This window comes from Balaenoptera physalus (assembly GCF_965194825.1).
Source record: "Balaenoptera physalus genome assembly, chromosome: 9".
Taxonomy (NCBI): Eukaryota; Metazoa; Chordata; class Mammalia; order Artiodactyla; family Balaenopteridae; genus Balaenoptera; species Balaenoptera physalus.
In genome coordinates, this window is record NC_138888.1 from 58,481,915 (window position 1) to 58,509,369 (window position 27,455).

At 35.6% G+C, this 27,455-nt stretch overlaps 1 protein-coding gene across 2 annotated transcripts in view; it reads left to right on the forward strand.

Annotated features, from left to right (window-relative positions):
* ASCC3 (activating signal cointegrator 1 complex subunit 3) overlaps positions 1-27,455 on the forward strand; it is a 335,131-nt gene that overhangs the window by 225,423 nt on the left and 82,253 nt on the right. For both annotated transcript variants that reach the window (XM_082475077.1, XM_082475078.1), the window contains 8 exons: positions 427-593; positions 706-851; positions 977-1,097; positions 3,291-3,433; positions 19,263-19,400; positions 19,487-19,607; positions 20,541-20,673; positions 24,532-24,657. In XM_082475077.1, coding sequence (XP_082331203.1) covers positions 427-593; positions 706-851; positions 977-1,097; positions 3,291-3,433; positions 19,263-19,400; positions 19,487-19,607; positions 20,541-20,673; positions 24,532-24,657 — 1,095 coding nt within the window. The remainder of the gene's footprint in view (positions 1-426; positions 594-705; positions 852-976; positions 1,098-3,290; positions 3,434-19,262; positions 19,401-19,486; positions 19,608-20,540; positions 20,674-24,531; positions 24,658-27,455) is intronic.

A 27,455-nucleotide genomic window follows, 5' to 3' on the forward strand; every position in this document is an offset into this window, starting at 1 on the left:
CTCTAAATGTTTGATAGACATAATCATATTCTTAGTGAATGTCTCCTTTTGTCTTAATAAGTTAACACTTTCCCTCATTAGAAAGGTGTTTATTCCAACATATGGAGGAGGTGTGAGTTCAACTCTATAAAATCACATAGGGCAGAGACTTTGTAAACATAAAGCAAAGTTTGACACCCTTGCATGTCTGCATAAAAGTTAGATTTCAGTGATTTGCTTTTATACATTCTTCATTTTATGGAAAGAAATCATCTTAGAATCATTAAGAAACATCTGTTTTGGACTCAAGTCAGAAAATTTCAGAAATCAAAGGGAGATAAAGTAGTTTTAAGCATAATAAAATTTTATTTTGAAAGACATATTTTTGCTTTTCCAAGCTCATGTGTTACCTGAAAAATTAAAGGGATCATTTTTATTCTTCTCCAGAGTTATTGAACTAACAGGGGATGTAACTCCTGATATGAAATCCATTGCCAAGGCTGACCTTATCGTCACCACACCAGAGAAGTGGGATGGAGTCAGCAGAAGCTGGCAAAATCGGAACTATGTAAAGCAAGTCACTATTCTCATCATAGATGAGATCCATCTGCTCGGTGGGTGCCACTATATCTGAATCCAGTTTGCAAACTTCAACTCTTCATACTTGCAGCAGCCAGCATCAGGACTTGTGTTAAATGATTAACATACATTATTCCTATTTCTTAGGGGAGGAAAGAGGCCCTGTTCTAGAAGTCATTGTATCTCGAACGAATTTCATCTCATCTCACACAGAAAAGCCTGTTAGAGTAGTTGGACTATCTACTGCATTGGCTAATGCCAGAGACCTTGCTGACTGGCTCAACATTCGTCAGGTATGTGGAAGATTGATAAATCAGGCATTTAATAGTATGGCTCAAGGCCATATTAAAGAGGTGCTATAACACTATAAACTAAAGTATAAAAACTGGAAATGGTTTCTCTCTCATTTTTACTCTAGATGGGCTTGTTCAACTTCCGACCATCAGTGCGTCCAGTTCCACTGGAAGTTCACATTCAGGGTTTCCCAGGTCAACATTACTGTCCTCGTATGGCTAGTATGAATAAGCCTACATTTCAGGGTAAGCTTCAGATTCTTGGAATGAAATACCAACCATTTTGTATGGTAGCCTTTAAATGCATTCTAAATGATGTGGGTTTCTTTGAAAGGGTGGTACTGCTCCAACTTCTACAAATATCTACAACTATTTACCTTAACTGTTAAGGAATATAAATATATGTTGAATTAACTATTGACAATTAGATTTCATAAGTGATAATGTCTTTATAGTAGAATAAATGTATGTAACTTTTAAAAATAATCAAATTAGTCTTAAAAATAATTTATTAAGGTACTATGGTAGTAGCTTGAGTAAATGATAAATAGAGGGTACAAGTTTTAAAAACTCACATAATACTGATTTTTATCAGAAATCATCTTAAAAATTTCAGTACTTTTTTTGGCAATGCATCTGTTTATATGTTTTGTTTTGTTTTTTGTTTTTCCCTTTCTAACAAATTAGGCAAGCAAGAGAGATTTGAGAATAACACTCCTATCTTACTAAAACATGTTTTCATGTTTAGGCTGCATAAGGAATATTTATTATATCAATTAAAAATAACCTCCAAAATAAATTCTCTAACGTGAACCGCTGTTGTTTGTGAGTTGACAGTTGTGAGGTGGCTTTTTAGCTGCTGTAATTAGCCTTATGACAGAAGCAAAGTATTGATTGTGAGCTAGAGACCAATCTTGGCAGTTCAGATTATTTACACCTCCACAGAAGCATTGTACAAAATCACTAATGAACAATAAATCTGTCGTGAGCTGTTCAGCCACACCTGTTCTTGCAGCAGCAAAAATCCATTAAATGTTGAGGTTTAAAAAAGAGGCAAATTCATTCACGGTTATGTGTACAAATGATACCAATATTGTACTAATATGTGTATTTTAAACGTTGTATCTCTAATATGATTTATCAGAGCATTACCATTTGCATTCTATAAATTCTGATAAACTGTGAGTGTGTTCATTTTTCATAGTATGTATTGTAGATTGCTTATATTTATTTAAGGAATGGCTGATTGCAAACCAGTGATTGAAATGAAGCATTTTGTGTTATGTAAATCAATAGTAAATAACCTATACCTGCACTTCTCTAGATATGGCATAAGTACAGTAGCTGTCCTTGTAAACTATTTATTATACCTGTAGTGGATCACTATATTTCTTTCAGTTTAGATTTATGATTTTATGATAGCTTTATTTCTCACTCTTAGGGTATAAATGTAGTCAAAGTTATGTCAACATTTCCATTTATGAACCTTGTTTTTTAGCCCATAAAAAGAAATTCTGCAGCTCACATTTCAAACAAGAAATTACAAGGAGGTTGAACTTTTTATATAAAATAAAAGTTTTTAATAACTCTGTTTTAAGACACCTGTGTACACATAAGTATAAATTCTACTTGTGCCATCTTATCAGCATTTTGGAGACTATGCATAGCAAAGAAACCTCAACTCCAATTAGGTCAAATGATTTATGTGGCTCTTTAAGTAATTGTTTTTCAGTCTTATTACTACTCATCTTCTGTGTGTCTACTCCCTATGTGCCGTCACTCAGATATAGATTCAAGTGTGGTATTCTTTTCAGCTCTCTTCTACATTCTCTTATCTTCCCTCTTGAAATCTTACACATATGTTTTTAGAAAAACAGAAGGAAAACATTCTTCTGACTTATTTCTGACTAATTTATTGATACAAACTCTCTTAATTTTTCTATCTACTGGCAACAGGACAAAAATAAAAGGAATTTTTTGTGGCTTTTCTTCACCATCCCCCCCAGGACTTGACTCTCTCTCCAGACCCCAGGACCAATTAACTGTGGAATATCACTGCTCAGGCAAGCAGAAGCACAACTCAGAAATAGAAAACCCCACCTAAGATTTAGTATCCATATACAGCTATGAATGGAGAGTCTCTGCTTTTAAGTCTCCTTCCTTGGCAGTTCAGAACAGAACCGGGAGTGGAGATAGTTCAGTCTTCCCTGTCCTAGGCAGAATACTCCCCTGAGCCAGCTACCTTTCCTTTCCTATCATTTCTCCAATATGCTGTCAGATCCAGGTAGTAGCTCAAGTAATGCTATACTTCATGACCAAATTATGAATTCAATTAAATCATTTACACCATTAGTTTTCATGTGTCCATTTGATATCCTAATGAAATTCGGATTCTGGTATAAGTGGCTTACCATTTTATTTTCCACAACTTTTCAACAGCAATTAGAAGCCATTCTCCAGCCAAACCTGTTCTGATATTTGTCTCATCAAGACGTCAAACCCGTCTTACTGCTTTGGAATTGATAGCCTTTCTGGCCTCTGAAGAAGATCCAAAGCAGTGGTTGAATATGGATGAAAGAGAGGTAAGCAACATATTTTATTTCTACTTCTTATACATGTCAAATTAGTTTGTATCGTAGTATAATGGAAATTACCTATATAATTATGTTTAGTTTTAATCTATATTAAAAGTTTTGTATAACATTACAGAAATATGGGGAAAAGATGGAGAAAATGCATAAATACTGCCACCTTAAAACTATTAATATTTGGATGGATTTTCTTCCAGTATTTTTCCACTAAATATTTATTTTTTTACGTCATATTTATTCTTGTATTTTTCCCTTTAACATCATCACCTATGCATATTTTAATATTCAGCTAAGATTTCTCTAATATTTGAGCATTCACTGCCCTCATGGAATTTATAATCAATTTTGCAAAATTAACTTTTTATAAACTATATAACATGGCCATTTTTGAAAATTTAGAAAACACTGATAAGTATGTGAAAATTAAAAACCTGTTGTTATCCTTTAACTAAGTAATAACCGTCATTAAATTCTTTTATGTCTACATAATAATATTCTATTATGTGGCTATTCCATTGTATTTTTCTCCTATAATTAAATAATTATGCATCTTTATTATTATAGGTTTTTCTTTGTTAGAATTATTTCCTCAGTATAAAGTTCTAAATTTAGAATCAATGGGTCGGATAATGTGGACATTCTTATAGCTTTTCATATACACTGATAATTACTTTCCAAAAGGGCAATAGTCATTGTGGTTATCACTATTGATGTATGAATTGTCAGCAGTATATGAGAGTAACAGTTTCACTACATCCTCATTTGTCGTAATTTATTGTTATATCATACATAAAATGTTTCTTGTTTTAGTGTTTATGTGTTCCTTAATTTTTTTGTGGTTGAACATTTTTTAATATATATTTGTTTAATTTTTTTCTTTTTTGTCCCTTCATTCCTTTGGGCTTTTATCTGTTGCAGTACAACAATTTTTCTTATAGATTTGTGTGGGAGCCTTACCAAATTAAAATACCACACAGACACAGACACACACACACACACACACACACACACACACACACACACACACTCCCCTAAAACTATACAAGCATACTTTGGAGATATTGTAGATTGGGCTCCAAACCATTGCAATAAAGCAAACCTTGCAATAAAGCAAATCACACGAAATTTTTGGTTTCCTAGATCATGACAAAAGTTATATTTGCACTATACTATAGTCAGTTAAGTGTGCAATAGCATTATGTCTTAAAAGAATGTACATACCTTAATGTAAAAAGACTGTATTGCTAAAAAACACTAACCATCATCTGAGCCTTCAGTAGTCGTAGTAGTGACATCAAACATCACTGATCACAGCTCATTGTAACAAATATAATAATGATGAAAAAGTTTGAAACATTGAGAGAACTTCCAAAACGTGACACAGAGACATGAAGTGAGCAAATGTTGTTGAAAAAACGGTGTTCATGGACTTGCTCAATGTAGAGTCACCAAAAACCTTCAATTTGTAAAAAAACACAGTATCTGCAAAACACAATAAAATGAGGTACGCCTTATGATGTCACTTTTTTCCATGTATATGTATTGATTATATATACGTATTAATCTTTCATCTACTTTATTAGTAAATTTTGGTAGTTCACTGAATGTCATTTATCTTAGTTGTTTTTTCAAATAGCAGTTTTTGCATTTTACGTGATACAATCTGTTTATATGGGCTTTGTGATTCCTTCTAATACTTCTAAACGTAGGTATACCTCCTCCCCGCCATAGATTTGTAGACAGAGATTTTTCTTTTCTCATCCTTTCCAGTTTTTTAAAATATGTTCCTAGTTGGAGTTATGATGAAAAAATAGATGATATCGGTAATAAAACTGTTGCATTGTCCTCCTTCTCCCTGCACATCTCCCCTTTCTCATCTCACGCAGCCTGAAGAACAGTAAACATGCTGCTCCTAGCCCGCTAGTGTCAATGTCAACAGTCACATATTTCTCCCCTTCCACATCTTACGATTCATTTAGGGTTAGTACCCCTATTGGATGGTACCATGTATATTATGGTCATACATTAACTAATATTAGTTAACTAATAATAGTTAATATTTCAAAGTATTCTTGCATAGGACCACAGATGACCCCAAAATTAGCTTCATATAAAAGGTATCACATGACTCCATGAAGTAGAGTGAAAGTTATCATTTTATCTTTTAAGTTTCATCATTACTTCCTTAATGTGACTTGTAGGCATATACAAGCTGTATAATTCAAGATGATTTCAAATCAAAATAATTTTGTCAAAAGTTCCTTGTCCTGTGTTATTTAATTATTGTGCCCAAATAATCACCCTGTTTTGTCTAAACAGTATCTTGACTTAGAAGGCAAATGCTGAAAAATAGTTGTATGGAATATTGACAGTTTAGTTTATGTGCAGCATCTATCTAAGCTTAGTTTTGTTTTTTGTTTTTGTTTTTGTTTTCTTCTTGTGTCTTATCCCTAACAGTGTTCCTAATGGAGACTTTTCTTAGAAGTCAAGGTGCAAGGTACCTACTTATTGGACCCATTTTGGGATGTTTGCTCATATATATAAGAGCTGTGCCTTTAGCACATACGTGACTCACATGAACCTCAAATGTGAGCCTCATGTGCTCTCCCCAACTATAGTACGACTCTACTATGCTTTATTTTTTTATTTTAAGGTATGAGACCTAAGGAATTCTGGACAGCTCAGCCATTATATGGAACTACCTCTCTGTTTTGTTTTGTTTTGTTTTGTTTTTATTTAACCCAAAAATCTATCACCAAGGCTCGTTAGAAACCATAGAATTTACTTGCATGGTTTCTCCTGTTTCATAGACTTTCATTGCTAAGATAGGACAGTTAGAAATTGTCATTTCTGCACATTTTGTTTCACTAAGCCCATCTCAAGAATAAGACAGCCCAGGCTTTGTTTTTATTCCTGCCTCTAAAAGCAATCACCTTTAAAATCAAAATTTCTTAGGGTTTATAACCAATTATTATGCAAATTCATTCTGATTATACCAAAACCTCCTCTAAAGCAGGTGTTTCCGTGCGTTGTTGAATCCCCTAAATAATTGAATTAGGAGGACTTTTTAACACTTTAATTTTGTAAGAGTTATTTTCTGTAGTATCCGGGGCTAGACACTTGGTGATGATTCCTATTGCTGCTCCTTGGACAGTGTCAGGTCGGTGTTCTGTGGTAGGTCATGAGTGCTCTGGTTAGGACTCTAGTGTTGACAACTTGAGCATTCAAGGAGGCAGAGTAAGCGCGGGAGCAGTTATCCTGGCAGCTGTGATGCAGAGTGCTTGTGGAAGAGGGTAGCATCAAAGTCATTCTGAAACTGAATGGTGTGAAGTCAGAAAGTGTCCCTAGATGTGGAGGTGGGAGGGGAGAGGTTCAGTGGAGGGAGTAAAGAAAGCTAGGGCAAATCTGAAGAGGCTGGAGAGAGAGAATGTGACCAAGGAAGAATATATGTGTTGTATTTTGTTTCTCAGCAAAGACAAAAGGAGTTGTCCATCTAACTTTTTAACCCAGTAAAGTCTCTTTACTTTACCTAAAGTAAAGTATTAGAAAGCAGATCCTCTTCAAGTGGATCACTGATATGAAATCATACTGCAGAATGAGAAAACCCCAAAAGTAATGCCCTTTCATATTTGCCATCATGAAGACTTCTTGCACTGATTTCAAAAGTTTGTGGGCATGTGCTGCCCCGTCTCTTGAATTCTCACTTGGACAGCCACCACTTCCACCATTAACCTCAAACTATTGTTGGGCTTTTGCCTCACTCTCTCAAGCTTCAATTTCAAGACAGAAACATCTGAATGCCTGAACTTCAATCTCTAGCATGCAGGACTAAGGAATATCTTCTTCTCTTTGACCTCTGCTGAGGGATTTTCAGATACTGGCTGTCTATAAACAGTGTAGGTACAAGCAGTAAAGGTTCACTATAGTCTATTATCTGTCCAAACTCATGGATACACAGTCTCTCCAAACCTACACGTAAAAAAAAAAATTTCTTCTAACAATGCAGTTCTCCCTCATATAACCAAAATCCACTCATCCCTCCCCAAGGGGGGGCAACTGAAAATTTCATCATTAAATCCATTAATCCTAGATCTCTTGATTATATCCAGTCACCCTCTGGTTCTTTGGCAATCCTCTCTCAATATTCTCTAGCCAATGGACTAAGTGATAAAGTTACCCACAATTAACACATGCTATATTCAACAGTAGAGGATAGGGAGAGGAAAGAGAAGTGAAATTAGTTAAAATATGTTAGTGCAGGGCTTCCCTGGTGGCGCAGTGGTTAAGAATCCGCCTGCCAATGCAGGGGACACGGGTTCGAGCCCTGGTCCGGGAAGATCCCACATGCCGCGGAGCAGCTAAGCCCATGCGCCACAACTACTGAGCCTGTGCTCTAGAGCCCGTGAGCCACAACTACTGAAGCCCGCGCTCCTAGAGCCCGTGCTCCGCAACAAGAGAAGCCACTGCAATGAGAAGTCCATGCACTGCAACAAAGAGTAGCCCCCGCTCGCCACAACTAGAGAAAGCCCACGCAGAGCAATGAAGACCCAATGCAGCCAAAAAAATAAAATAAATACATTTTAAAATAAATAAATAAATAAAATATGTTAGTACATATATGAGATAGCAAGGGTAGAGACCACAGTATTCGTTTCTGCAACTGATTGGGGAGCTAACAAGATATTTGTGATTTATTTTCCCTGCTATCCATCACCTGTACACTTCTTCAACCAGCCCCTAAGCTAATTAAGATTCTTTATCCAGTGGAGTTACCAAAACCCACATTACTGAGACACTGGAAAATGGATGTTCATGTATGCTTAATATATAGGGTTTTTTAGAACTTTGATTTATTTTCCAAATGTGAGAAGATTTCTCTGAGGTCCATTCAAAGTTTTCCCTCCCCTTATTGTGTAACAGTAGCCCAGTTTTTCCATCAGGGTCAGTCACCTAAACTACACCAGGACCATATTTTGCTTGCTCACCCTGTAGCATAAGGGCCTCAAATGGCCCTGTGGCTGTTTCAGCTTCCAAGTAAATTGTTACATCCCTTGGATATTAAGTCTGTAAACTAGAAGAGCTAGAGGTATAGGGAAAGGAAACAAAAAATTTCCAAGTGGTTTATTAGCTACGTTTGCAGGAGACATCGGCACACACTGACTACTTGGTTCCTGGAACTGTATGTTCTGGCAGTGAGAGAAGTAGTATCACTTAATGATTACTTAGTTCAGAGCATACACCTTATCCTACAAAACAGCACCCCAACCTTGGCAAAGTAATGTCTCTCAGCTGCCACTCTGAGTCATTAATCTATAAAACCTGCTCTTCCTGGGTAATGAGAGACATAATAGGAACAGTGGATCCCATGGCATCCATTGTCTTAATCTTTCTCTATGATGTGAGCTCTTCAGTCAGAAACATTATCATACAGGATATCATGAAGATGTATAAAGCATTCAGTAATCCTACCACTGAAGCCACTAGCAGGACATGATGGGCAGGATAGGAGAATCAAAATCTATAGTGTCCATTCTAGACATCATCTCAAATAGATGTCCCCTCTGTGATAGAAAGGGTCCAGTATAATTCCCTTACCACCAGATAGCTGTCTGTTCCAATGGCGAAGGTTCTTATAATGGGCCCAGGGTTGTCTGCGTTGGCGGCATATGGGGCACTGAGCAGTGGAAGTAGTGGGTCGGCCTGAGGAAGTGGAAGTCCGTGTTTAGCCCAGGCAGAGTTTCATCTCTTCCACCATGGAGCCACTTAGTACATGGAACCATTGCACAAAGACCTGGGGCCTGGGAGGGAAGCTGCTGGGTACCCTCAGATGCCCACTTGACTGTTAACAGCATTTTCCACACTGCTGTTAACTTTTTGGTAAACATCTTCGTGGGATATAGGTAGCTGTTTATTCTAGCACCATTCTAAAAGTTCATCTACGTAAAACTTCTGCCTTTCTTGCCACTTGTCCTCCAATAGCACTCTTGCCAAGCTCCTGACCATTTGGCTTATCCAGTAACTACAGAGCAAAGGATGGGTCATCAATTTGCATCATCTCTACTTTGTAGTAAAGTGACAGGGAGATACATGACACTCAACTTTTACTCCTTTCCTTAGAGTCATCCATGAAAGGACCATAATACCACATCAGTGTACTTCTTATGGTGCCACAATCTTGTTCAAAGCCATTTGGAATTTGGAATTTTTTTCCCCCTCAGTCAATTTGACATAAGAAATACCCCATGGGGCCTAGGTACATAGGTTGAAGTAGGGATAGTATGGCAGGAATAGGCACACACATGGAGGGTTCAGGGATCACCTTTCATGATATTCTTCCATCAGCTCCTTTTATTTCTAATAATGATGAGTGCTGCTAGGTGCACCCAAATATATAGCTAGATAGCTCAGATAACATCCAGTTCGTGATCAGCAGCTTCAGTTGCAAGGTTACCTGGTATTACATAGTCAGGAATTCTTTCTCTCCCCCCTCAAAAATATCCGTTAAATAATCCTCTAACTTAAATCAATAGGTAGCTCTTAAGAGAATTTGTAAAGTATTCATTTATTTAACATATATTTATTGAATGTCTACAACTTACCAAGCACTGTGTGTTAGCCTTACTGATCCCAAATCTCAAAGAGCTTAAGTGAAGAAAATAGAAATTTAAAAATATATGCATGATTAAATAAATAAGTTGATATCAAATTATGAAAATTGTATGGAAGAAACCAATAAGAAATGAAATAGAATAGGGGAATGGGAGGCTTCTTTAAATGGATTAGTCAGAGAAGACTTCTCTAAAGAGATGACATTTAAGCTGAGCACCAGAGCTTAAGAACCCAAAGGGAGAAGATAACAGCGTTTCAGGTGAAGGGACAGCGTGTTAAAGGAACAGTGAGAAGATCAGTTCAGCTGGAGCCGAATAAGCAGAGGAGGGTGGCACAAGTCACATTTGAGAGACGGGCAGGAGCCAGCTCATGCAAGGCCATAGACCCATGGTCAAGGAGCTTGGATTGTTACTCTAAGTACTATGGGAAGACAGTCATTTTTTCATTTATTAGACCAACATTTATTGAGCTCCTTCTGTGTGTCAGGTAAAGTTCCTGCCCTACGGAATTAACATTCTAGTGGGAGTGATAGCTAATAAGCAAGTATGTCAGGTTGTAATAATTCACGTGGGGGGAAAAAAATAAGCAAGTTAAAGGGAATAGGGAATGCCAAAGATGGTAGTGGAATGTTGTACGTTAACACAAGTTGAGAAGGCCTCCCTGATGAAGGTACCTTTGAACAAAGAACTGAAGGAAGCAAGGAAGCAAACTAAGCACATATCTGAGGGAGGAGTGTTCCAGGGCATTAAAGGGTTTTAAGCTAAACAAATTACATACCCCAATTTACATTTTAAGATCACTTTTGCTGCTTAGTGGAAAATGGATGGAAGTGGAAGTAAGCATGGAATTAACGATGGTGGTGACCTAGGGGCCACCTAGAGTGGTAACAGTGGGAATGAAAAAATATATTTGGGGCTAGATGCAATAGGACTTTCTAATAGATGAGAAATGGAGATTCAAAAACTGAAAAGAATCAAGAATGGTGCCCCAGTTATTAACCCTAAACCTCTGAGTAAATAATAGTGTCATTTATTGAAATGGGGAGAGCCGAGACTGTAGGATAGAGAGGAAGGAGGAGACAGATTTAGGATGGAGAGAGAAAGACAGAGAAGACAGATCTGAGCTTAAAAAAAAAAAAGGAAAGAAAAAAAAGTTATATTTTGGACATGTTAATTTGTATCTCCAAGACTTTCAAGTGGAGATTTCAAGGCAGTTAAATGTAGGAGGTCTGTAAAACCCACAGAGGATGTGAGATATATGAACTTGGGAGCATCTGCATAGAAGCAGCCTTTAAACCCAGGTGAGCACCTGAGACTCTCGGATAGAGAGTGTGGAGATCAGAAAGCAGGCCTGGGGGACTCTCTCGTTGTGAGCTTAGGTAGAAAATGAGGAGCTGGCAACGAACCCTGAGAAAGCAGTGCCAGTGAGGAAACACAGTGTCCTAGAACACTGTAGACAGGAGGGGTTCGTGAAGGAAGGAGTGCTTGACTACATCAGATGTTCATGGGAGCGGAGTGAGATGAGAGCAGAGAAACACCTGTGGGATTTAGCACTTGGACATCTTGGACGAACTTGGCAAGTAGGGTCAGTGACATGTTGTGAACATAAGCCAGTTTGGAAGGAGTTGAGGAATAAATGGGTGGGAGGGGAAGGAAATGGAAGCAAATAGCGTATACAACTCCTTCTAGAAGCTTTTCTATGTAATTTAATTAGTTATAATTTAGTGCCTAACAAGTGCAGTTCGTTGGCTTCTGCCAAATACTCTGCAATCTGGTTTGACGTGCAAGGGTGAATGGTGCTGGGATCTGGATAGTTGCCAACCTGCTTGGAAAGATAAAACAGCAGAGGGAACACCCTTTCTTCTGAGCGGGTTTGCTGATTGAAGGCTCAGAATACTGTGCTTATTTCATCACTCACACCCTGGATGAGATGCATATCTGGGATGGGAAAGCAGAACCCTGGCTGAAGATTAGACTTTATTCTTCAGTCTTGCTTATATTCTCCTCCTCAACTCCTCTGTGTGTCTGTCCAATTAGCAGCAGGGCTAACCCTTTCTGCTTCCACACTGTTAAATAAGGTCCAGGTAGCTAAAAGAAAAGCACATCAAAGACAACTAGCTTTTTTTTTTTTTCCCCCTTACATCCTTACAAGTAGGAATGAATTAAACAGAATCCTACAAGGCTTTTTGCCCTGAAGGTCCTGGACCACAATGTTTGAGTTGTGTTCTAAAGTCTGCGGTACCACCAGAAGGTAGATGCTGGGAAATAATCTGAAGCAGGAAAGGGGATAGCTTTCTGATTGAAGCACGATACGAAAAGAATCCAGATGTGGATAACACGAAAATCGGAGGAGTATGGAAGACAAGAATTCCTTGGAACATAGTATTGTTAAACCTTGTTAATTCAAATTAATTGGCTAGAAGACTCACACAGATGACACTGAATATAATTAAGGAAATGTGCTAATTATAAATTTACACAATGCTTCGAAGTGAATTCGTGAAAAACTGTAGCATAGGTGCACAGGAGGAGCACATTCATGAAAAGTAGAATTGGTGTTATTTCCACATGCTTAATACTGAAGGAATTTTTTGATGCTTGAAAATTTTTTCATTTTAAGCTAAACATAACTCACTCAACCTCATTACAAGTAAAACCTTCATAGACGTACAAAGATGAACTATAGCCTAGCTTTACACAAAATGATCACAAGTTCAGATTTGGTGGAGTTTCTACTACTGACATTTTACATATTACATTTTACATTCTACAAGCTACTGACATAGCTTTCTTTGATTCATTTGCTTTTTCATTCAACATATATACATATTGACCTCTTCCTATAGGCAAGAAGTTAGTACCAGGCTTTTAAAATGGACTTGGAGATTGTTAAAAATCAGAAATTAAGTTGAGTTTAATGTAGGGTAACCACATTTTCAACTTGAACAATCTGTTTTATCAAACTAAAATAGATTTAGCTCCTGATACAAAACTCCCACCCCAAGTGCTTTCTATTTTGATCAAGCTTCAGACCTCTTAATGACTACCCAATGAAGAAAACTATTAGGCTCAGAATATTAGATGTCAAAACAGACATTATCTACAGATTTGCTGAACATTGGACATTGAACTGAGTTGGGTCTCATGGAACATTTGTGTAATTAAGAGCAGCTTCAAGATAGGAGACTGTTCTTTTTTATTTTGTCTTAGTTGATATCATATATGTCCTATTGACTAAAGAGGCAAAGCTCTTATTATGCTTAGTAATAATTGCTATATTTATCAAGTACTTTATAGTTCACTAAAGACTTATCCCATTTAATCATGAACTCTGGGAGGGTTGTTCCTGTTATCCCAATTTTACAGATGCAGAAACTGAAACTTAGAAGAATTAAGTGACTTGCCCAATAGCACAAAGCAAGTAAGCGGAGCGTGGGAGCTCAAAACCATAGTGGCTGTCTCAGAGTCATGTTCTTTTACTGTCCCGCACAGTAATGGTATCATGGACAACATACTGTCTAGAGAAGATGGAAAAGTCAAAGTAAGGGTGTGTGTCATTTGACGGGTACGGAAGTCAGTAGCTAAAATATCAAATGCAAGCAACGAACAAGAGCTGTGCCGTTCTCAATCGTAAGAGGTGATATCTTAGTTTAGAAAAGAATGTTATTTTAGGTATTCTTCATTTTGAGGCATAGGAGTAGAAATACTCAAATGATAAAGGAGAAATAGATTTGCAAATCATCTGCGTAGCATTCCCCAGCTGTGTGAGTCTAGGACATTACTCATTATTTCAAATCTTATCTGCTTTTTGTATACCGTTTAAAACAACGTGGTCCAGCCCTAAGTCAAGTGGATGATGTCATTACTTCAAGTAGTTATTTGAAATATCCCTCATTCATGTGATGATTAGAGGGTGGCATTGTGGTTGAGAGCATGGACTAGAGCCAGGCTTCCTGGGTTCCGTACTGACTGCCCACTGCAAGTGGGATGTTTCACTTCTGAGCCTCATCCTTTAATCTGTGAAAGGATGATAATCTACCCCCACAAGAATCTTGTGAGGATGAAATGTATTAGTACATTTAATGTACATAGAACAGGCCTGGAACAGAGTTAAATATTCAATAAATGTTATTACATTGAATAACATCTTTTAAACAGATAGGTTCTTTTTGCTGAAAGCTCTGGTAAAATTTGGTCATATATTTATAATCTTTTGCTTGTGGTCCTTCACAAATTTAATTCATATTAATATAGTATTTGTTCATTTAAAATTGTGCTACTTTAGAAAATCAATTCTATAATGTCCCTTTTATTAGCTTTCTCTGCATTTTAAAAGCAGAGATGTATGAAAATGTTCTCCAAGAATGTTTTAGAATTTGAACTCACCGGAAATTGAAATAAGCATAAAATGTATACTCAAAAATTACCAATAGCATAGTGAATTAAGTTGGAAACATTAATAAGGAAAAAATTTTTAATATCTCAGCCCTATATAGCCCAGTTTTGATATTGCTATTATTAAGAATCAGGCTAAACTAAAAGCAGACATTGAAAATAGTATTGTGTTTATTTAGCAGACAATAGCAAAGATTTACATGTTATTGTTTAGATTTCATTTATATATTTACTTCTCATATAATTGTATTTTTAATCATTTATAAATGTATTTATATATTAACAGTATCATAAATTACTTTGAGGTGTGCTTGTTTTGGGTTTCAGAGGGGGCAGCAAGAGAATATGTTCTGAGGTGTATTGGTAAAGTTTGGAAACTTACTACCTTTAATTAATTTTATTTTTTTCCTATTAGTAGATCAAAAGAATGTTCTAAAGTGTTTCTTTCATTTTAGTTTTTCCCCTTCAGTCTGTAGGGTTTATCATAAAAAGTGTATTTTAAGAATAAAAGTAATTATGAGGAAATGTTTTAACTTCATTTAACATCTGTACCAGATGTGATATATTTAATTATTTTTTTAAAAAAGAAAGTCTTTGTAACTTTCATTATTCTTCTGTATGGTACATCTTTTATTGAGTGTTTTATACAATTGATAAGCATTATTCAGTGGCATATGGTCTGAGTCTGATGTGCTTTGAAAAGAGTACAGAGTTCTGATAATGAGGATTCTGTGAAAATGGGAAAACCAGCACAACAGATACGCTTTGAGAAAGTATGGGTTTTTAGCATCTTGAAACAATATATCACACTCAAAGGGACAGAACTGGGCTGCACAATCTGTTAGCTCATTCTTGTCCAATCTGGTCTCCTCCTTTCTTTTGGAGCCAGCATTGTCATCAACTCACTGAATTATATTCTGACTGGAATGTATTTCAGGCACAGAGTAATGTATCTACTTAAATGGAATCCTATCTTTCTACAAAAGCTTTTTGAGTATAATAAATTTAAAATATAAAAAAAATTTCTATTAAGTTAAAGTAATTGGTTCAACAGTTTACATATGTGCCTTCTCCCCCACACCCTAAAGAAAGACCACTGCTTGGAGGAGCATAGGTCTGTTTTTATTTATAATACGGAAAAAAGTTTTTGGTTTAACTAACATACAGTCAGACGTATTTCAAGGACGGTTTATCGGAAAGATACCTGCACATTACAGCAGTTGTTCCTTGAACAGAAATGAACTATGGAATTAAAACTTCCTCTATCAAAGTGTTTTACTTACATGATTATTCTTTTTAAAATTCTATAGCAGCCTTTCTTAACAAGAATTAAGCCTTCATGTCCTAAGACATCCAATGAATGTAATAAATGAACTTTTCGCCTAACCATCTAGAATGGTACTAACTATCCTTGGAAAAATTAAGAAGATGGTAATTCAGATATTTTTTTGTGAGGCTCAATTCTCTCAGGGAACCAGAATTGAGAAAGACTACTATATAGTACTCAAGGCCACTGAGTCTTTTAACTTGAAGCATAGTGTGTTGTATAAAAGAATTAGGTGTTACTTTAGGGCTATATTTATGTAAAGGATTCAGTGTGATAATCTTTGTAAAGTGATAAGCACAATGCTTGACACATAATAAGTACTCAACAAATAATATCTATTATCATGTTTTAAGCTTTCATTATCCTAAATTCCTGAAAAATTTTGCTTGTGTTACGTTGTTTTGATTCACATGAAACCTATTTTAAGTGTAGGGATGAAGATGCATATAATCTAATCAAAAATTATATTTTCAAATTTAAACAGACTGTCCTAGTAATATTTTATGCTTAATGATTGAGTAACATTACTATAAATTTTGCTTTTTTTATGATGTACAAATAACTCAGAATTCATCCACAGTAGCCGTGTAATAAATGAAGTTGTTTTCTGTGATTGTCCTCATGAGGATTTTAGGTCATTACCAGTTTAGATAGGCAAATAGTTCTTTTTAATGCATTGATTTATGTGAAAGTGGGGGAAGGGAATGAGAAACAGCCAGCCTTCCCTGATGCGAAAGGACGAGATATTACTGCCTCACCAAACCTCCTGCCACAGGATTCCTTAGCTTTCCTATGGTAAATGGTATGGATATGATTGGCATTGCCATTCATGGATATGATTGGCATTGCCATTCATGGGTATGATTGGCATTGCCATTCATGGATATGATTGGCATTTTTGGATATGATTGGCATTGCCATGGAACACTGCAAATTATACAAGTTATACATACACACTGCTATTTAAGTTGTGAAACTGAAAAATCCCGAAACTAATTGTCAGAGTAAGAATAATGAATTATTCTTGATAGTGTAAATTGAAGATATTTTATGCAGTGAACTATTGAACGAAAAAAGGATGATAGGCTGTCACTTGAGAATAGCTAACATAATTTATGAGACAGGACAGTACCTTTCTTTATAGCATGCATTTGTAGTCAGCATTTATATTAATACATTTCCATATTCTTGCTAAACAGATTGTAAAAAAAATAATGCAGGAATATCAGGTGACTGTACTGTGACTATGAAACAGAATGAATTCTTTATACATTGCATTCAATTTAGGAAAGTGGGTAAATAAGATTTCTGATGTGTATGTTATTAAAATATTACCTAGTCTATGCAATGCTTTTTATACACTAATAATTATTATAAAGCCAAACTCCATCTTTCTTTTTTTTTTTTTGATTATTGGAGTAAAACAACTTTTTGCCACATAAAAACTTGGAAAACTTTTCCAACCATTGAAAATAAAATTAGTAAGAATGAAAACAGTTGGAATGCTTCATTATATGAATATGTTTGTCTTTTTTTTTTATTGGGGTATAATTGATTTACAATGTTGTGTTAGTTTCAGATGTACAGCAAAGTGAATCTGTTATACAAATACATATATCTACTCTTTTTTTAGATCCTTTTCCCATATAGGCCATTACAGAGTATTGAGTAGAGTTCCCTGTGCTATACAATAGGCCCTTGTTAGTTATCTATTTTATATATAGTAGTGTGTATGTATCAATCCCTATCTTCCAATTTACCCCTCCCCCCTGAATATGTTTGTCTTATGCATTTTTACCAAATGGCAGCAGCCACCTGAAGTTTCTCTAGATGGAGATTTCGTGAGCTGTTTACTGGTTATGCAGAGCCAGGAGCATAAGTGTATTGCAGGTATACTTGTGTATATTCGAGGTGATTAATAGTAGAAGGCAAAAAGGAAATGAAGTCCGAAAGTAATGTCAGTCTTCCAACTTCTATCTCAGTCTTAAGGTATATAATAGTTATACATGTATTGATGCCTACTTCCAAGTTCCTTCTCCACTGTTGTTTACTGATGTGGTCATGAAGCTGTAGACATAACTAAAACATGTCCTTCTTCTGAATGCTCATATATTCTCAAACCACTTGGGCTCTGCATTACTGCCCTCAGGGAGTTGCCCAAAAAGATGCCCAGGCTGCACCTAGTGTCATCTTCTTCTTTAAGGACAAGTAGAGGTCTATCATTAAACAGAAAGAGATTGGGTTTTCTGTTTAGTTCTTTACAGGAAGTAAGTTTTGTAAGAAAATAAGATTTGCTGCTTGTTGCCATAAAATCTGTGTTGCATTAAGAATTTTCCATGTAGAATGGAAAGTGATAGAATATTCTGAGAGTATATATAGAATATGAGTTTCAGAAACTGTTTACACATATAAAATTCAGTGAGCTAAACTGAGGCTGGAAATGCAATCTGTTTTAAAATGCAAAAAAACTGGAATGTATAAGAATTCTGAATATAGTAAAGTTAGCATTTAAAATAAGTTAAGGTAAGGAATTACTTAACCAATATTGCTAGAATAATTAACTATTTAGGAAAAATAAACTTAGATTTCTACCATACTTTCTATTACAAAATAAATTACAAGTTAATTATTTAAATGTAAAAAATAAAACTATAACAGAAGTTAAAGGAATAGTAGGCAAATATGTATTTGATCTCAAGATGAGGAAAAGTTTTCTAAGCAAAAAAATATAAGGGACCAATTTAAAATTTTAAGTCCATAAAGTAAAACAATTAAATAAATAAAATGAGGTACTTATAAAACTGGATGAAAGTTTATACCATGTGATAGACAAGGGGTTGATACCCTTAATACATAAAGAGCTATCACAAACCAATAAGAAAAAAGGCTATTCAATAAACGGAAAGATAATTTACCAAAAAATCAAACAGTAAATATGAAAAGTATTTAACTGAACTGTTGATTAAAGAAATGAGAAGTAAGCAAAAATATATACCAGTTTGATTTTTTAAATGAAGAAACTGAGGCTCAGAGAGGGTATGTGACTTGCCCCCGGGTCACATACCTAAATTTGAATGATTACTCTTTGGTAGGATTATGACTGATTTTTTCCATTAATTTTTTGTCCATACTTTCTAAATTTTTATCACTGAGCCAAAAAATAGAGGTCTTTTCTATAACAAGACGAACACAGACACTGAAACGTTTTAGGCAATATTACAGCCTTTTAGTAGTTGTTACTCATTAAGGGGTAATGAGTACAGATTTTTTTCCTTGATGCATAAAAATAAAAGGGATAACATTTACATTTTAATTAATTTAGAGTATGCATTCTCACTAAGTAGATATTCTTTTCAACTAATTTAACTTTAATCATAACTGCTGATGGGACCTAATATTTTTATGCCCATATAGCATAAGAATTAAAAAAACAAAATGAAAAATATAAAGCTAATGCACCTACATCTTGTAATTGTGTTTTTATTTGCAGATGGAGAATATCATTGGAACAGTAAGAGATTCCAACCTGAAGCTGACACTTGCTTTCGGAATAGGAATGCATCATGCCGGACTACATGAGAGGGACCGAAAAACAGTAGAGGAACTATTTGTAAATTGTAAAGTTCAGGTAATTTTTTTCCATGAACAGATATTTAAAAGTAACTTAAAAGTTGTATTTTAGTTAGATGTAAGATATTATCTTTTATTTTTTAGGTTCTTATTGCTACAAGTACATTAGCCTGGGGTGTAAACTTTCCAGCTCATTTAGTAATTATTAAAGGAACAGAATATTATGATGGAAAAACAAGACGATATGTGGATTTTCCCATTACAGGTAATATTTTTAAATTTACAAATACATTAAACGTCTATTTTAGCCTTAATAATTTGAATTTGCATGAATTAAATTTTAGAGAATTGGTCACATGTCAGTGATGAACAAATTGTAAATTTTTTGTTTCCAGTAAAACTATTACTCCAAAGTATTAAGCCATTTTATTTACTTTTACTTATCCAATGTGTTAATGAATGTCAAAGGCACAAGTAATTGTTTTAAATTTATAAATAGATAAAAGTACTGATTAGTAAGAATTAGTGACTTAATAAGTTATAATTAAACATTATGTTTAATTTTAAATCTCCCTCACTAGACATGATATTTCCTATAGGACTTCTAGAACCAAAGCACTTGTTGCTATAACTTGTACATGAACAGTCTATTAACATATTTTAAAACTTGATAAAAGAATTTTCAGTGAGTTTTGAACAGGAAAATATGCCAAATGTGTATTTCAACTCAATGAATGCATGTAAAATCTGTATCATTTCTCAATCATTATTTACCTCAGAGACTCCTGCAGTATAAAAGAAAAATTTTATACAGTGGATGGGAAGAAGAGGAGGCCTAAGTGGATCCATTATTCATGGGGAAAAATAAGCAAATGACTCTGCTGAAGAGGTTTTCCTATATAAGAGTTATATAGTTATAACTCTTAAATAGCATTTTTAAACATTTACCTAAAGGAATCTTTGATCTTTCTTACTTATACACACTGTAAGACTCTTTTGGGGACTGAATTTTCTATCATAGTGAATTAATTATTTAATTATTAGGGAACTCAGTAGTAGGCATCAGAGAGAGCATCCCTGGTCTTAAAATACTCTACTCCCTTTTATTTTGTTGTGTTGTAGAAACATGCCATAATCCATCAGTATTTCTTGTGCTACATGCCACACTGCAGAATACCTCTTGTTCTCTTTCTTATAGATGTTCTCCAGATGATGGGGCGTGCTGGGAGGCCTCAGTTTGATGACCAAGGCAAAGCTGTAATTCTGGTTCATGACATAAAGAAAGACTTTTACAAAAAATTTCTTTATGAACCTTTCCCTGTAGAGTCAAGGTAAATTTTGCTGTAAATTAATTTAAATGGATTATGTCATAGCAGGTTGATATTCTTGTGCTGACATTGTATTAGATGAAAATCAGTAAAACTTCTAGTTCAAAAGAATTATTTGAAGTGAAACAATATATTTATCACAATAAGACAACATTAAATTATAATTTTCACTATAAAAGAAAAACACACTGTTTAAAAGAAGCAGTGAAGGGACTTCCCTGGTGGCGCGGTGGTTAAGAATCCACCTGCCAATGCAGAGGGCACAGGTTCAAGCCCTGGTCCAGGAAGATCCCACGTGCCACAGGGCAACTAAGCCCAGTGCACCACAACTACTGAGCCTGCACTCTAGAGCTCGCGAGCCACAACTGTGGAGCCCGTGTGCCACAACTACTGAAGCCCACATGCCTAGAGCCCATGCTCTGCAACAAGAGAAGCCACTGCAATGAGAAGCCAGCGCACCGCAACAAAGAGTAGCACCCACTCGCCGCAACTAGAGAAAGCCTGCACGCAGCAACAAAGATCCGACGCAGCCAAAAATAAATTACTTAATTAATTTATTTATTTAAAAAAAAAGAAGCAGTGAAGTACATTGTTCAGTCACATTGACTCCGGAGCAAGACAACCTGGGTTCATATTTGAGCTCTCCACCACTTACTTGCTTGATCTTGAACAAGTTATTTAAATCCTCAATGCCTTAGTGCACTGTCTGTAAGATGGAGATAGCAGCAATACTGGCCGTCTTGTAGGGTACTTGTACTGATCAAATGTATCGTGCTTGGAACTGTGTCTGGCACATAGTAAGCATTTAATAAAGTGTTAGTTTGGTGTGTATTTTTGTAGAATAGTCTATAAATAAATATCCAAAATAAAGGGGTTGGTAATGAATAATTTAAGCTAGTGGCCAGTTTCAGAATTATCACATACTTCTTTGTGGATCCAGTAACTACCACCCCTTTGACGAAGTCTTTCCTCATTTTCTCAGCTGAAAATAATCTTTTGTCTGTCAGATTTATACATTTTTCATTCCTAACATTTATCACTTGCTACCTTTTATCATAGTCTTCTTTAATATACTGAATAGCCTTTACCATATTCTAACTGCAAAGGACAAAATATATTTCTAATTTATACTGTAAATAGTTTTTGAGTTTTTTACTGTGTTAGAAGTTCTAATGTTCCTTTTTTTTTTAATTTGGAAAATATAAAAACATTTAATATTGTGGGAGATAGCTAACATTGTACTAAGAGAAAATTTATGACCATAAATATACGTATTTTAAAAGAAAGAGTGAAAAAAAAAAAAAAGAAAGAAAGAGTGAAGGGCTTTCCGGGTGGCGCAGTGGTTAAGAATCCGCCTGCCAGCGCAGGGGACACGGGATTGATCCCTAGCCCAGGAAGATCCCACATGCCGCAGAGCAACTAAGCCCGTGCACCACAACAACTGAGCCTGCGCTCTAGAGCCCACGAGCCACAACTACTGATCCCACATGCCAAGAGCCTGTGCTCCGCAACAAGAGAAGCCACGACAATGAGAAGCCCACGCACCACAACAGAGAGTAGCCCCCGCTTGCCACAACTAGAGAAAGCCTGCGCACAACAACAAAGACCCAACACAGCCAAAAATAAAAACAAATAAATAAATAAATAATTTTTTAAAAATAAAATAAAAGAAAGAGTGAAAAATGAATTATATGAATATGCATCTCAAGAATTTGAAAAAAAATTAGCAAATTGAACTCAAAGAAAGGAGAAGATAGAAAGATAAGAGAAAGAATTAATGAATTGAAACCAAACATGCATTAGAAAAAAATCAACAAAGCGAAAAGTTGGTTCTTTGAAAAGAAGAATAATATTGATAAACCTTTAAGTCTGGTCAAGAGAAAAGAGAGAAGGAACAACACAATATCAGGATACAAAAGAAATCTAAAAGGTAATAAGATATTATGAAGAAATTTATACAAATAATTTTTAAATTTTAGATCAAATGGTAGAATGCTTTTTTTAAAAAATTACCAAAACTGACACAAAAAGAAATGGAAAATTTAAATAGCCTCTTATCTATCAAAGCAATTGTATCTGAAATTTAAAATCTTTCCACAAAGAAATTTTCTGACCCAGACGTTCCACTAGTGAATTCTTTATAACATTTAAGGAAGAAATTGAACTCATGAAATTGAACACGAACGCTTCATGTAATAGTCGAAAAGATAGGACTATTTGCCAACTTATTTTATGAGAGTAGAATAACCTTGATACCAAAACCTGATAAATTTACAAGAAAGGAATGTAACAGAGCTGTGTCTCTCATGAATATAGATGTAGAAATCCTAAATAAAACATGAGTAAATCAAATCTAACAATGTATAAAAAGATAACATATTACAACTAATTACAATATCAGTGCAAAGATGACTTATTACTTGAAAATAAATGAATATAATTCACCACATTAGCAGGAAAAAATGAGAAAAATTATATGATTATCTCATAGATATAAAAAAAAGCGTTTGGTGAAATTCCATACCCATTAATAATAAAAACTCTTAGCCAACAGGAATATAAGGGAATGTTCTTAATCTGATAAAGAGTCTCTACTAAAAATCTATTGCAAACATCATGATTAATGATTCAATATTGAAAGCTTTCCCTTTGAGATAGGAAATGATACAGGGATGTTGTTTTCACCACTGCCAGTAAGCATTGTGCTAGAGATCCAAGCCACTGCATTAAGGTAAAGAAAAGAAACAAAAGTCAAAATATCCTTTTGAGCAAGAGGAGTGACTAAACATAAAAGGAAGAATTCTGGGGCACTGGTAATGCTTGATCTTGGTGGTGGTTACACAGATGTGTTCACATTGTATTACTTGAGTTGTACATGTTTAATTTATGTATTTTTTTCTATGTGTACTTCAGTAAAAAGTTAATTAAAAATTTAAATGTGTACCTTGATATGACTACTATTAATATTTTATTTCTACAGAGTACATATACAGAAGTTATATGTTAACTTCTCTGTTAATGGGCATTTAGAGAGTTTCTAGTTTTTAACTCTTACATATATTGCTGCAGTGAAGTATTTTGCTTCCCTATCCTAACCTATAAATGTTTCCCTATCAGGTGATATGAAAAAGTGAAATTGCTGGGTCACGGTGATTGTTCAAATAGATATTGTCAAATTGCCCTCCAAATTAGCTATACGGATTTATACTCAGCCACTGGTGACTGGAGAGTAATATCGCAACTTTTTTTTTCATTCAATTTATTATGGCCATTTTCTCAAATCCTTAAAAACATCCTTTGCAAAAACTGTTTTTTAATACATATTGTTCCATGTATCATAATTTACATGGCCTTTTCTTTTGTTGGACATTGCTTCCCTTTTTTGTAATTTATGTAAGAAACTGAAATGAACATTTTGTTATGCCAGTCTTTCATCACATCTGATCATCTCTGTATATTCCACAACACCTAGCACATTTATGTCTTATATGACTGAACTTAATATTCACTGAATGAATGAAGGGAATATCCTTGCTCTATCCTAACCATCCCCCCTTTCTTACCAACTCTCCTTTCATCTGCCTCAGTAACTCTTCTCTGCTCTCCAAGGTGTATCGTCCCTTGTCTGCTCTTACCTCGGCTCTCATCTTCCCCTCCTGAAAGTTATTAGCTCCCTTCCTGTCAGCCTGTGTTTATTTCCACCTAGCAATTTACTTCCCCAAAATTATGTACAAAAGATACAAATTACACAAAGCATTTGTTCTGTATCCTGGAACATCAAATCTGAGTCTTGACTGTGTGAGGTAAATTGTTTTTCATTTAATGTTCATGTATGTTTCCCATGTCTTGTTCACTCTGTAGCTTATTAGAAGTGCTCTCTGACCATCTAAATGCAGAGATTGCTGGTGGTACAATAACATCTAAGCAAGATGCAATGGATTATATCACCTGGACTTACTTTTTCCGACGTCTTATCATGAACCCCAGGTAAGTGCGGGGCAAGTATTTTTCTGTTTCGCACTAAAAGAAAATATGTTTGAAGGTAATCATCTCTAAATTCAGGTACATAACAAAAATGCCAGAACATTGGACATCCTAGGTATAGGAATTTGCCCAGAGAATCAGATAATATCTCTGCTATGTTCACAGTATATTGTGATATATTAGAAAATAATTGTGTGCATTTTATTAGCTTATTTTAATTAACTTAGAATGTTCTCAAGGAGCTCGCTCTGTAGTTAGGGAGACAAGACACCTGATGTCATTAAGAAATGTGCTCAGTTAAATTACATGGTAGTGGGTGACTTGGGTGCAGTTGGAATTCAGAGAAGAATACGGCCTGTGAAATTGTAGGGGGAAGAATTTGTGAGGCATTTGTAAAGGTTAATAAGAACTCTGCAAGATGAAATAAAATTGGGGGAGTTGTGATGGAGTATCTTTTTACTCCAGGCAGGATAGATTGTATCTTCATTCAGCACCTGTTTATCAAATATTATACTAGACATTGAAGCATGAGGATGAGTGTATATCATCCCTTATCTTCAAGGGCTGATCTTGTAATGTGGAGATGGACATAAATGATTACAGTGTAAATCATAAGTGCTCTAACAGACTGTATTTAAGCCTGTGAGAGTGAAAGCTTCACAGACGAAGTGATACTTCACCCAGAACTCGAATCTGGAACAGAAGTGGAAAAGGTGGAAGGCACAAAAATACTAGATGGGCGGAGGCCCTCAGTGCTTGAAAGAGTCTCTAGAGAACGCCAAAAGTTAGATGTAAAGCTTAGAGTATGAGGCAAGAAGATTTTCTTGCCTAGAAAGTGGACCAAGCACCAGAGAGTAAAGGGCCTGTATGCCATGCTAAGGGGTTTGCATCTGATCCTATTGGCTGTGGTTGGAAGTTTTTAAATATAGTTTAGCAACACCAAATTAGGTTTTTGTTATTGTTGTTTTCTTTGTACCTTTTGAGCCCTTCACCCATTTCTCCTTCCCCCACCCCCACCTCTGGCAACTACCAGTCTGTTCTTTGGTATTTTGTTTTGTTTTGTTTTTAGATTCCATGCATAAGAGAAATCATATGCTATTTGTCTTTCTCTGTTTGACTTATTTCACTTAGCATAATATCCTAGCGGTCCATCCATGTTGTTTCCAAGGCATGATTACATTTTTAAAATTTATTTATTTATTTATTTATTTTTGGCCGCGTTGGGTCTTCGTTGCTGCACGCAGGCTTTCTCTAGTTGCGGTGAGCAGGGGTTACTCTTCATTGCGGTGCGTGGGCTTCTCATTGTGGTGGCTTCTCTTGTTGTGGACCATGGGCTCTAGGCATGCAGGCTTCAGTAGTTGCAGCACACGGGCTCAGCAGTTGCGGCTCACAGGCTCTAGAGCACAGGCTCAGTAGTTGAGGTGCACGGGCTTAGTTGCTCAGCGGCATGTGGGATCTTCCCAGACCAGGGCTCAAACCCGTGTCCCCTGCATTGGCAGGTGGATTCTTAACCACTGTGCCACCAGGGAAGTCCCTACATTTTTTTATGGCTGAGTAATATTCCATTCTTTGTCTATACCACAATTTCTTTATTCATTCATCCATTCATGGACACTTAGGTTGTTTCCATATTCTGGCTATTGTAAACAATGCTGCAATGAACATGGGGGTGCATGTATCTTTTCAAATTAGTGTTTTTGTTTTCTTCTAATAAATACTGGCTTTGTTTCAGTACTTGCAGCACTGTGGTAGGGAATGAGCTAGAATGGGGAAATATTTATAGCAGGGAGACCAGTTAAGATGCTTTTTAACAATAGGGCAAAGACACATAGGACCTTAACAGATGCAGGGGGAATGGAAGGAGGCCAAAGGTGAGGGACATTCCTGATATGAGTAAGAAGAAATATTAAACCATTGTTAAGATCTTGAACAGAGAGATCATGATTAAAATGATGAAATGAATTTACTAAATCTTACTAGTTGGTACTTTAAGAAGTTTGTTTCTCTTCAGCCAACATTTCCACTTACATAGGTAGGAGTTTGAGAATATGGTGATGTTTTGCTCAGCTCCACAACTGTATTAGGCCTCTGTATTAGGTACAAAATTTCATTTGGGAAAATGACTACAAAATTAATGAGATAGTCTTACAGTACCACAAATTTTCCATAGTAAACAGATCACAGATTACCATTGTGGAATCGTACAATGGGATAGACTTTACATGTACTCTAGTCCAACCTTCTTGTTTGGTATTGAAGAAATGGAGGCTGGAAACTTAAAGTGACTTGTCCTGGATCCAATAACTACTTTGTGATAAAGCCAGAACTTAAAAACGTAAGTTTTGTGAATTACTACTCTTTATGTTTTTGGAGGGAGAAGAATCATGGTGTATAACTGTAGATATATTCATTTTTCTTATATCACAAGAATGGAGGCAATTAATAGAAAGTGAGTAATAGCCTACTTCCTTCACAGGGTCATGTTGGGAATCAAGTACACGAATTAAAGCCTCTCTAAGTTTTGTATTAATTATGAAAAACTTAATGTTGATTAGTGAGCTCTTATTCTTGTACTCCTTTCCAGTTTCTTTACTGGTCTATACCATCCTAAAGACTCTAGTCTAGGGCATTTTCTGGCGGTCCAGTGGTTAGGACTGCACGTTTTCACTGCCAAGAGTGCGAGTTGAATCCCTGGTCAGGGAACTAAGATCCCACAAGCTGCATGGCCCAGCCAAAAAAAAAAAAAGACTCTAGTTTAGAGATTTAGGACCTAATCATTTCTGTCAGCTTGTCTGATCAGC